Source organism: Brachycentrus maculatus, unplaced genomic scaffold, assembly GCF_059751285.1.
Source record: "Brachycentrus maculatus isolate JH-2025_06_01 unplaced genomic scaffold, ASM5975128v1 h1tg000087l, whole genome shotgun sequence".
NCBI classification, from domain to species: Eukaryota; Metazoa; Arthropoda; class Insecta; order Trichoptera; family Brachycentridae; genus Brachycentrus; species Brachycentrus maculatus.
In genome coordinates this window covers 47780-61612 of record NW_028280841.1, presented here as the reverse complement: position 1 = coordinate 61612, position 13833 = coordinate 47780, and the positions used below count along the sequence as shown (strand labels likewise).

General features: G+C 33.6%; 1 protein-coding gene across 1 annotated transcript; it reads right to left on the bottom strand.

Annotated features, from left to right (window-relative positions):
* Nucleotides 1-3488: 3488 nt before the first annotated feature.
* LOC148310768 (uncharacterized) lies at nucleotides 3489-6515 on the bottom strand (the record flags this gene model as incomplete). The annotated part of the gene is made up of 2 exons (XM_088257738.1): nucleotides 3489-6430; nucleotides 6497-6515. Coding segments are annotated over 2 exons (2961 nt in total), but the record flags the coding sequence as incomplete, so codon positions are not given.
* Nucleotides 6516-13833: the final 7318 nt, after the last annotated feature.

Here is a 13833-nt window from a genome sequence, read left to right as displayed (position 1 = left end):
ATAGGGAGACTATTATATAACCATACCACAAAGTTAACAATGCTTTTAATATACAAATTATCAAGCTTTACTTGAGCTGGAAAAAAATATAATCCGAAAAAGGTAACGATTACTCATAAGTACTCGTAGATAGTAAGGTAAGCTAGGTACTACTTAGTAAGGTAGGTTAGGTACTGGTTGCGTTTTTATATGTCACGCGGGTAAGTTGGGATAGGCACTGCTTTTCTGCCTATATGGAATATACGCCCCTGCTTATATTGAACTATACACTCGCACGCATACACATACACTACTAAGGATAATGTTACTGCTCTCATAAGAACCTCCTACCCGGAACAAGAACAGTTTGGTAACTACAGTTACTATAATCTCCTTAAAAAGGACACTTTAATCCTAAAACCACTGCATTGCAGGGTAAAACGAAAACATTATTGTTTGAAAGACTATCGTAGCGATGCTGTGTTATCTCGATCGTTAATTGTATGAAGGCAAGGTGATCAGCCTGATCAGGTGATTCATGTATCAGTCCAGGGTGAAATTAAATAAATATGAGAGTGAAAAAACCTATATTTTACAAAAGAACCCGGAACCTCCAGCACGGTAGACAAACGCGCTGACCCTTACACTACGGAGGAGGACAATCTTTTAGAGTAATATAATATATAGTTAAAATTTGTGTACAAAGATTTTCTGAAACTCCACAAATATTTAAAATAGCAACTAACAAAAAAATCATAAAATATAAATATTAAAATACGAATATATTTATAATTTTTCTTTTCACTCTTATCTGTAATCTATAAGTAAATACTCAGACCTGTAAATACCGTAGAACGGGACTACTTGAACTTTGATGTGTTACTTGAGCCCAGTAGGTACAAAAAAAATAATCTGTATTTGGTCTACAATAATGAACGTATCGACATTCATTCATTCGATTCATTGTTTCCCTGAGAGGTGACACTTATTGTCACGATACTTCGATCGATACCACGATCTATATATTTTTTCGTACTGGGCTCAAGTAACACATCAAAGTTCAATTAGCCCCGTTCTACGGTACGCAGACTTTCATCAAATGTTTTTATTAAATTTTGGCGATATAAAGCGATTTTAATAATAAAATGTGTAATATAATTATGATTTTCATTGATGCCTTCATAAATCAAGAAGTTTAATAGGTTCGATTCATTATAACGAAACATTTGATAAATTATCTAACCTTATTACGTAAAAATTGACATCGCTGGGTTTTCCCCTGTTATCTAACGATATTAGTCGAGTTTGTCATAAAAATGGCCCTTTTATTCAATTCACGATTGCAAATTATTTTCCGATATTTCTTTTTCGAAGTTATGTAAATTTCTTAAATTCATTGAACTTTTTAATAAAAGTCGCGACGATGAATCGAATCACGAATTTGCTTTCAAATTAAATTTTCGTTGAATTTCGACACTTCGGTTTAAATAAATCAAGATCAAGTAGATTTTTTTGGGAGAATTATAATTTATATGGAAAAAATTCTCCTTTTATTAAATTTTTCAGTTATTTTCTTGATAACATTTTTTATTATTTTTTTCTATCTGACTGTGAATTCCTCACACTATGGATGATATATTAATATACATATTAAAGTGGACTAAACATTTGTCGTTTTTTTTATATGAAAGAAAATGTAAATTTAAGCAAAGATAAGATTTAAAATGGATGTCGTTTCAGTTTTTTTCTCTTATAAAATATTTGTGTATTAATTTGGAATATATCTCAACTATATCAAATCGGAGACAAAAACATACTTCAAATATGCTTTCTTTGACATTCTCTCGTTATCCATTCGCTCCACATGTCCGTACCTTCCTCAATAACTTTTCTTTCAAAATCTTTGTAATTATCCTTATTTCAGCCTTACATTTAACTCTTATTACTTAATTTTTAATTCTGTCATACAACGATTCACACTTTCGCCTGAAGAAACGCATTTCAAATAATATTTTTAAAATTTTATATTTTACTAATATTCTTCATACTTTATTTAACATTAATATACTTCGTATTTTATATTTCATTTATATTCTTTTTATTTTGTATTTCATTAATATTCATCATATTTTATAATTCATTACACACACACCCACCCTTCCTTCTCTTTTTCTCTCTTAATATACAACAGCATTCATAACATATATCGCTCACTCCTTTCAACAACGTCATAATTTAAAAATCATCAATTTTTAATTGTGCATGTTTTCAAAATGCTCAGAAAATGTAATATATCTCAACAAAAGCGGCATATTTTTAACTCAATATTTACCCGCTACAGGGCAGAAAGTGTTGTTTTTGCATTTTGAAGAAAAGTAACCGTTTAATTATTTTTTTAAATATTCAAAATATTTTTCAAATGGAGAAAAAATATTAAGGTTTCACCTAAAAAGATCTATTGCACAGTAAAAAGTTTAATAAGTGGATTGATTTTATTATATTTTTAAACTTTAAAAACGATCTCCTGAAAAATCAAGTTTTTTGATACATGACGTTGTTGAAAGGAGTGAGCGAAATGTGGAATTATTTAATTAGCTTTTATCACTGTCGATAAAACTATATTTTAAAATTCTGTAAAATTCCCAAACAAATAAATTAATTTTTATTCTTCACATTTTATGTTTTTGTAATTCACATAACGACCATGTCATTAAATCGTGGTTCGCTGTATTCTAATGAGGTTTATGTCCCGTTTTACAACGAATTAATACATTTTCGCTTCTATTTCGAATAGCTCCAATGTACACGACCAAGGATACTATTCGGATGACAGCGGACACGTAGGGGAAACCAATAAAAATCGTCGGGTCGTGCGTTACCCACTCTTAGAATGTTACACATTTCACTAATTCCTAATCTAACATTCATGGCGCTTCTCGGGAATGCTCTTTGGGCCTTTCGGGACTCGTGCACTCTCCCGAGAGACGCACAAAACGGGAAACGGAGAAATATACACTATTTGAGCGTCCTAGATTCTTGATTCGTATAAAACAAGCACTTCGGAAAGCATCTAGCAACATCGTATCACTTATACTATCAGGGGTGGTATTGCAAACGCGATGACTACATTCTATGCATAACATTAACTCTTGGACTTTTATTTTTCAAGACTTTATTGCATTTTAATTGACCCGTCTATCCAGATTTTCAGGAAATTAATATCATTGAAAAATAAATATATATTTAAATATATACATATACAAAATGATTAAGGAAAACACTTGTTTTTTACCACTTGAGTTAAAAACTAAACATTAACTCAAGTGGTAAAAAACAAGTGTTTTCTTTAATCATTGTAACATGTCTTACCACAAAGTTAATGCCGAAACAATAAATAAAATATATATACACATATATATATATATATATATATATATATATATATATATATATATATATATATATATATATATATATATAATATATATATATCATCATCATCATCATCATCAGCCTGTGTCCGTCCACTGTTGAACGTAGGCCTCCCGCATGAGTCTCCATCTTCTTCGATCCTCCGCCTTTCGCATCCAGGTCACTCCCGCTATTCTTCTTATATCGTCAGTCCATCTTGTAGGGGGTCGGCCGATGCTTCGTTTGCCAGTTCTTGGGCGCCATTCCAATACTTTTCTTCCCCATCGACCGTCGTCTCTTCGACAGATATGTCCTGCCCATTGCCACTTGAGTGTGCCTATTCGTTGGGTAGCATCCACTACTTGAGTTCTTCTGCGTATTTCCTCGTTTCGGATTCTATCTTTTAGCGATATTCCGAGCATGGATCTCTCCATAGCACGCTGGGTGACTTTTATTTTATGAGTAAGACTTGCTGTTAGGTTCCACGTCTCTGCGCCGTAAGTTAATACAGGGAGGATGCATTGGTTAAATGCCTTAGTTTTTAGACATTGCGGAATTTTCGCTTTAAAAATGTACTTTAGTTTTCCAAATGCTGCCCATCCCAGTTGTATGCGCCTGTCGATTTCTTTTGAGAAGTTATTTCGCCCAAGTTGTATTACTTGTCCCAGATAGGTATAGTCGTTTACAACCTCTATTTGTGTTCCTCCAATGGAAATAGGGTCAAAGGTCTGGGAAATATGACTATTGATCATGGCTTTTGTTTTATCCATGTTCATTTTCAGACCAATTTTATTCGATACTTCATTAAGGTCGTAGAGCATGTCTTGAAGCTTGTCGGGTGATTCGGCTATTAGCACTATGTCATCTGCAAATCGGAGGTGAGAAATGTACTCTCCGTTAATATTTATTCCACGTTTCGTCCAGGACAGCAGTTTAAAGATATCTTCTAGGGCGTTTGTAAAGAGTTTTGGAGATATGACATCTCCTTGTCTAACACCTTTGTTTATAGATATATTGTTGGTGCTATCATGGAGCTGGACCATCATTGTTGCAGATTTGTATAGAGATTTTATTATCTCTATATACCGATAATCTATTTTGCAGCGTTGTAGTGAATCTAGTACTGCCCATGTCTCGATTGAGTCAAATGCCTTTTCATAGTCTACAAAGGCAAGGCAGAGTGGCTGATTATATTCTTCGGTTTTCTGTATGATCTGTCTTAGCGTGTGGATATGATCGATAGTACTAAAGCCTTTCCTAAATCCGGCTTGCTCTCGAGGTTGGAATTCATCAAATCGACCCGTAAGCCTATTTGTTAAAATTCTGGAGAATACTTTATATACATGGGAAAGAAGGGAAATGGGTCGGTAGTTTTTGAGTAGTGATTTATCCCCTTTTTTGTGGAACAATATCACAATACTCGTACTCCATGTCGCCGGGGTTTCTCCATGTTCTATTACCTTGTTGAATAGTTTTTTAAGCTCTTTCAACAGAGGGGTTCCTCCTACTTTCAGGAGCTCAGATGTAATTCCGTCTTCTCCAGGGGCTTTGTTGTTTTTAAGTTGTTTTAGGGCCGATTTAATTTCGAATATACTTATATCTGGGATGTCTTCAGACCAGTGCTTTGTGAGAGTAGCCCTCTTGTCGTCCGCAGCTCTGTCAATAGGATTTGGTATCGTAGATGAATACAATAACCCATAGAAATGTTCTATTTCCTTCAGTATATCATTAAGATTTGTTGTTATCTTCCCATCGTGTGTCTTTAGTTTGGAAAGTTGGGCCTGTCCTATAGAGGTGTGTCTGCTAAATGCATTTGACCCTCGGCCTTGTGCAACAATCTCCATGATATACTGTGTGTTTGAACGACGAATGTCAAATCTCATGGATTTTTTCACTTTTTTGTTCAGGGTATTGTAGTCTTGGATGCTTCTGCTTTTACGACGTTCGTCCATGAGAGCTATCGTTTTGTCTGAGAGTTTTGACCCTTTTTTCTTTTTGCACTGCTTTATGACTTTTTTGGCAGTTTCTTTAATGCTATTAACGATTCTGTCGTTAAGTTTATTGACGTTGTCAGTGTCATCAATCTCTTCCAGTGCTGCGAATCGATTTTGTAGTTCAAGCTGAAAAATTTCCTCAAGCTTGCTCTGAACATTTAACGGACGTATTACTTTTTGTTTTATCAGCTTTTTCCTTTCTAGTTTGATGTCTAAGTGCACAGTACTTCGAACGAGACGGTGGTCACTTCCGGTACTAAAACATTGCATCGCTGAGACATCAGTGACTATGCTCATCTTATTGGCCATAATAAAATCAATTTCGTTTTTTATGTTACCATCCGGGCTTCTCCAGGTCCATTTGCGTTTTGGTTTTTTCTTGAAAAATGTGTTCATGCAAAACATTTTGTTAGCATGTAGAAAGTTTACCAGCATCTGACCTCTGTTATTCCGGAGTCCGGTTCCAAATTGTCCTATAAATTTCTCGTTTCCACAGCACTTTCCAATCTTAGCATTAAAGTCTCCCATAACTATGCAGTAATGTGTCTTATTGTATTGTAGGGCTTTTTCGATATCTTCATAAAGAGCTTCTACTTCTTCGTCGGTATGGCTAGACGTTGGGGCATAAACTTGCACCACTCGTAAGGAGTATCGATTTGATAGCTTAAGCGTCAAGTATGATACTCGGGGGGATATACTATTAACTTCGGTGACGTTGTTGGCAATTTCCTTGTTGATAAGGAAACCAACTCCACCTTGAGAGGTTTGATCCCCTTCTCTATAGTAAAAAAGATGTCCTGAGTTGAGTTTAATCAGACCTTCTCCTTCTCTTCTGGTTTCGGCCAGCCCAACGATGCTCCATTTGATTCTATCTAGTTCCTCTTCCAGTTCTACGATTTTCTCATCTAGTCTCAATGTCCTTGTGTTGTAGGTAGCGATATATAGTTGTCTGTGGCAGCCTGCAGTAACCCAGTGATTCTTAGCACCCCCCGCCCCGCCGTTACCATGGCCGCTGCCGTGGCCAGGAATAGCGAAGCTGCTGGGAACTAGGGGCCGGATCTTTTGTTGTGTCTTTGTCATGAGGGGTAGATGGCTTAAAACGCCACGCTTGCCAGGCGGCTTGGCGAGTTTATGGCCGGTTTACACCGTGCCTAGTTGAAGCTGGGAGAGTTTTTTTGGTAACTCTCTCAGCCCTCCTTTCTCCCGTCAGTTCATCGCGTCACATCGCCAAAGGGGTTGGTTACCGCAATCTTGATGTGACATGACTATGTAGGGCTCACCACGTACAGGTGGGAGTGGAGTTGGTTGTGAGAGGCTATAAACTGCTGTTTTAATTGCAGTCGGTAGGTGCGCATCACTACCCAAGAACCCAAGAACCTATATATATATATATATATATATATATATATATATATATATATATATATATATATATATATATATATATATATATATATATATATATATATATATATATATATATATATATATATATATATATATATATATTAACGATCAAGATAACAATAAATAATGCAGTGCCCTCTGCACGATCAGGTGCAGATGAGGGTGAAGAACATTTCAACTCACTAAATATTGTATGCTAGTTACATTGAGTCTCTCCAAAAAATGAGACAAGTAACACAATATTAAAGTGTTTTTAAGGAACTTTAAATATCAAGATGGAGAACCTCCGCTGGGTCTAATTTACTAAGAGTGTCTAATTACCATTAATTTACATAATTAATCCGTGATTAATATAATCATTCTTCGCTAAATAATCTGGTCAAAACGCACCCTTATCTTTTCAGCCCAATATACTTTGAAAGGGGAGAGCCGAGTCGATGACTTTATACCGGAATTTTATAGGTCAGTTCTGAGCTCAAGTGATTTCCCTCGCTTTTGGGAAAAATCTCACAATTTGGCGGGAAAATCAGAATAAATCCGATGCCGCAGAAATTTTACACGCAAACCACGTTCGAAGAGTTTTAACCACTGTAAAAGTAAACCTATTTCACTGTAGCATTAACATTATCTAGAAAGCGCTGCCACGAAGGTTTGATTTTCTTCTGTAAATATATATGCTTGTGTATGTGTATGAAATGTTCAAGTTAACATATTTTCGGTACTGTTATATCATTAATTTAATTTTTTGAATGTTTTGTTCTTAATTTATGTTTCTTTCATAGTATTTTTTATAATGTTTATATTATATGAACCTCTGAGACTTTTATATCTCACGTAGGTTTAGAATACAACATTTTGAGTTTGTCCAAATACTTGCTCACAAATCAGGATTATCTCCAATTATAGAAGTTATTTTTCATATTATTTTTTGACATCTCATTAAAGATGAAGAAGAATATGGAAGTCTATATGAAGTCTAAGTGAATATGGTCGTCAGCCCCGTAAATGCCCAGACTTCCACATTCTTCTTCATCTTTGATGAGATGACAAAAAATAATAGGTTTAGAATAATGATAAAAGAAAACGATGTAAAAAGGGCATTTTACTATGTTCCCAGCATGTATGTTGAAATATTAATACGATATTATAAGCCGTATATTAGCTTCTTTTAAAGTTTGTTCTCACAGCAAATAATATATATTTTTTTAAATCCAATTGATATGTACAATGTTTTATATATTTATTGATTTGGCATTAACTTTAAACAATAATATAATATATAATTCAAATGTAACTTCGTTTTAAAATCACTATAAATATTTTATTATAACTTAATTTTAATGTCCACCGATTTCGAAGCTAACCGCTTCTTTATCAACACAGATTAATAATTAAGTTATTATAATAAAGTATTTACAGTGATTTTAAAACAAAGTTACATTTTAATTATAAAATGGAAAATCACAAAGCTAGTGATTCAAATATAAATTATAATAATATAATGATTCAAATATAAAAATTAAACACCTATATATGTGACCACTTTTTGAGTTTATTAATGTAAACACGACTAGTTTTAAAGGCTATGGATATTCTTATCAACAGGTGAAAATACATACTAAAATACAAGCAGTTTGTATTTTCACCTGATGAAGAGAACATTTGCGGTTCTCAAAACTAGTCGTGCTTACATTAATAAACGTAAAAAGTGATATTAAAAAAGTGCTTTATTTTAAACTAAGTAGAAGCAAATTGTATTGTAATCTTTTGATAAGATTATAATATGTGTAGTTCTTAAAACTAGTCGTATTTACATTAATAAAATCAAAAAGTGGTCTAATACAAGAGTTTTATATTTTTTTTATATTATTATTTATTTGGCAGTCACCCATAGAAAGGATGTTTCTGCCAGTGTTAAATATTATTTTTATTTATAAACCAAAAATTAACAAGAGAAAATAATAATAACATTTAATTGAAAATTTTATAGTTTACATACCTTTAGCTTTATCATTTTACAAATTATGACCGCAATTCTGGAAATAGGTTAAAAAAAGAAGGGTGAGGAGTAGGATTCTTTGTAAGGCATGTTTAAATGTTGGAATTTTTGTAAATAACATCCCTATCACAAACTTTTTTTAAACGGTATCATCTTTTTCGGATATCCTGCACATATTCTTCCAATAAAGAGCCCTATCAATCTAATGCTGTGCAGTTTACTTTGTTATCTGCATAGATAACGTAAAAAAGAGGGGAGTCTTGTATTATAATATTCGATGTTCAGAAAAATCCCTCCTTTACGTTGGAACCCCATGTTTTTTTACCCCTGAAACCTCTTTGTATCGAGTCTAAGGAGAGTAGGAAAACAACTCAAATCTGATCCTATGAACAAGTTATTTAAATACACAACATTTTGAGTGTGTACAAATGCTTGTTCACAGATGTTTTCTCCGCTTAGGAGTTATATAAACATTTTTTGACATCTCAACATAAATGAAGAAGAATATGGAAATCAGGTTATTAACAGGGCTTATGACCTATTATAGGCTAGTTAAGTCACTTTACACACGTGCAACATTCACCATTCTACCCATGATTGACAACTTTACTACTCTTTTTTTAAGAACTCCTAGACATACATCAATCTCATTACACAGTATATACAAACTCTGTAAATACCCAGACTTTCATATTCTTCTTTGCAAAAATAGATTGGTGTTCATTCTATTATCTCTGCCTACCTTTGCGGCGATGCAGCTTGATGGTTAGTTAAACAGTGTATATGTGTATGTAAATGTTATTTTAATGAAAATTAAACACTTGAATAATCCACTGAATTGAGTTTTATTTTTATTTACGACTAGTTTCGAAAACGACAATTGTTTTCATCTTCTGGTACAAATTGAAACAGTTTAATTTTAATAAAGTTTTAATTTGTACCAGAAGATGAAAACAATTTTCGTTTTCGAAACTAGTCGTAAATAAAAATAAAACTCAATTTAGTGGATTATTCGAGTGTTTAATTTTTATTAAAATAATCATGTCATTCCACAAAGTTAATGCCGAATCAATAAATAATATGTAAATGTTTATAATTATATTTTTAAAACTAGTTAACTTGAGTACATAATATAGGTCGTAAGGCATGTAAATACCGAAATTTCCATATTCTTCTTCATCTATGTTGAGATGTAAATGTATCAGAAATGTGTGCTATTTACTTGATTCGTTTTCTATTTAACCAGACTGATCCTCAGAATCGCAAGGGCATACCTAGTATATCTATAAAATTTCATATTTCCTACCTTATGGTGTTTTTGTCAAATTTGGACGTTGTAATACACAAAGTTATTCAGTAAACAATGCATCCCAGAGCCGATAAAATATAAACGTACAGCCTAATCCATTTTCGATTAAGTCCCTAAGGCAGTGTTTGTACATTCATCCCTCCCCAGTGCCTACTTCGGGGTGGAAACAGATTATAATATAATATAACACACCCCCGAATCGTAAATTGTAAGACAACACGCGCTGAATAAATGCAAAACCCGATAACGTGCACCCCCCATAAACTGAGGCTTTCACAATTTATTAAATAGAGCATACATGAAAATGCAAATTGTAATTTTCACGTATAAAATTATGCTTGGTTTATTTATTTATTTTCTAGACAATTTATATAGCGCCATTTCTGAAAGATATTACTTCAAGGGCGCTTAACAATTTCCTGTAATTTTACAACATTTTGAGTTTGTCCAAATACTTAGTCACAAATCTGGATTATCTCCATCTAAAGAAGTTATTTTTCATATTATTTTTTGACATATCAACATATATGAAGAAGAATAAGAAAGTATGTGCATTTATAATCCAGGATTCGGACCTCACATACAAATTCATGAGTTTCTGCTCAATAAAAACCTTATTTTATCCCACCAACAGATGTTTCTAGTGAAATTCTAGTGATTCAAGCACAATTGGATCAAATAACTTTCAAAAATTTGAATAGTGTGGTTGTCAATAATGGGTAGAATTGGTGAAACGTATGTAAAGTGATCTCTTAAACCAGCCTGTGACGGTCGTCAGCCCTGTAAATGCCCAGACTTCCATATTCTTCTTCATCTTTGAAGAGATGTCAAAAAATAACAGACATATATTTTTAAAATCGCTTCGATTCGATGCGGTGCCTTTTGCACCATTTGAGTGCAGATAGTAAGAAGAAGGGGATCTAAAGTATTTATTCAGAATCTAGAGTTTTACGCTATTATAAGCTAAAACGACTCTGAATATTAATTCGCCGAAATGACTCCGAATATTTCAAATGTTATCTTGACAAGCATTTTGTCAGGGGAACCTAAGATGTTATTTATTATTCCCAGAGCTCAGTTTCTGCGTGTAAACACTTGATAAAATGTCATTTTGACACCCTTTAACAAGCCAAACTTCAGCAAAGGACGTATCTACGCGTAATAATTGCATACTCCACGCTACGCGAGCTCGTTACATACGTACATCCCATGTAACCCGCGGTCGACCTGTCAAATATCAATCCAGGGCGGGAAAAATAAAAAGTTTCGATTTATCTATGGATAAAAATTGCCATCACGGAAAATGATAAATCATTTTTATTGCGTGCCACCCCGAATTCCTTCCCGCCACGAGCAACGTGACGTCACGCGGAAAGCGCGGGAAACGAAAAAACGAATAAAAAAAACTCGCGCGGCGATTATTGAAACAGTGGGAAAAGGGACGCATATCATTGTGAAATGTTTTTCTAAGCGCTACCAATTGAGAGAGAAAAGGACGCATTATTTAGTTCTTGCGAGAATTTACTACGAGCGAGGGAGAGGCGCGCATTATCAGGATTTCGCGGCGTAATGAGCCGCGTGCGGGATAAGGACGGGCGTACTTCCAGGACGCTGGGCATCGGGAAATGCGCGGGTGCGAGAAGGACGGATACACCATCAGGACTTTATCGATTGGTACGCGATGCGCGCGCACCGTCCGACCATTATTATTTCTTGCGGTTTTTGAGAATGTCTGGTTTATACAAATTTTGCACTTATTTTTGTTCCATTTTCCAACTTCCTTCCGCATTTAAATTAGTCGTATTTATAAAGAACGCGCTCCGTATGCGCCTTTTATAACACGACCGTCAAAGAAAGGATGATAAAGTATATTGAAATATTTATCAAATATTATAATATCTTCTATGGTTAAATAGAAGGTAAAGAAGATACCTTTTTTATTCAAATTTTGTTATTCAACGCTGGCCCGCCTAAAAGGTTGGCACACATTGAATTTTCGCCAAGCAAATTACCCCTTTTTCAAAGAAAAAATAATATGACGACAATACGCTGATTCAAAATAGTATAAAAAATATTTTATTTTATTTTAAGTACCTACTCAATAAGTGCATAATTTTTACGTCTCTATCTTGGGCTAAGATAGCCTGCCTCATTGCATAATTGGACTAATTTTATGACAGTTCGCATTTGAAACCCTTTTGTTTGAATAATTTTTTATAGAGTAAAAAAATGTTGAGGAACGATTATTAAAATATTTTAACGTCTCTGACATCATAGGCCGACTCACACATGCATTTAAGCTGTCGCAAATGAAGAATGGCGTACAGTAGAAATAATGGTCAGTCGATCATCCGTCATTAAATTTTATTTATTTATTGATTTATCCACGTTATAAAAAAAAAGATCATTGAATACTTTAAAACTTAAAAGAATTATATTTAAATTTTGACTTGTCAACATAAATGTATCAACGTTTAAGTAGTATCAATCATGGGTACAATGGTGAATGTCACATGCGTATAAAATTTTTTTTTTTCAAGTCTGGACATTTACAGGGCCTATGACCTGTCATAGGCTGATTAAGTTATCACTTTACGCACTTGTTATTTCAGTTTTCACAAATCGCACCAATTCCCTTTAGTGATAAGCAGAGAGGATATAACGCCTCACCACACCTTTGAAAACATTATTCGTCTTTTTCACCAGAGATCTGTGTACGAGGATGTTTATTACATAACGATAAAGGACAAAATTGCAAAAACAGATTGGTGTTCATTCTATTCTCTCTGCCTACCTTTGCGGCGATGCAGCTTGATGGTTAGTTAATTAGTGTATATATGTATGTATATGTATAAAATTATATTTATAAAACTAGCTAACTTTAGTACATAATATAGGTCATTTCACAAATCACACCGATTCCCTTTAATGATAAGTAGAGAGGATATAACGCTTCACCAATCTACCTTTGAAAACATTCTTCGTCTTTTTCACCAGAGATCTGTCCACATGTTTATTACATAACGATAAAAAATATGACAGTAAAATACATCTTGATTTAGTAAAATAAAATTAACAACTTTTACAGGTTTTACATTATACCGGTCTTTTACAGGTCATAGGCCCTGTAAATGCCCAGACTTCCATAATCTTCTTCTTCTATGTTGAGATATCAAAATGTTAAAATTTCCAATCATTTGCTACCAAAAATAATAAAAATATTGTGCAATGTTGATAATAAATAAAAATGGTTACATGATTTGGGTCCCGAGAATTGCATTTACATGGTGTATGGTCACCCCACCAAAACAGTGCGCTCGTTTAAATAGTGTAAATGATTTTAAAAAGAAACAAATTAATTGATTATTTGGATAATCTAAATAAATGCCTCGACAGGAGCTGTTCTTGTAAAAATGCTATGTTAAATAAAATATTTGAAAAAAAAAACATTAATTTATTTCGAAAGTGATGATTTTTTTAGTAACTCGGTTATCAAACAATAAAAAATATTCACAATATAATGGCTCGTCATATCGCTCACTCCTTTCAAGAACGTCATAAATCAAAAATCGTCAATTTCCAGTTGTGTATGTTTTCGGAATGCCCAGAAAATGTACTACATCCCAGCAAAACAAGGCATATTTTTAACTTAATATTTACCCGCTACAGGGTAAAAAATGTTGTTTCCGCATTTTGAAGAAAAGGTATTGTTTAATTATTTTTTTTAATAAACT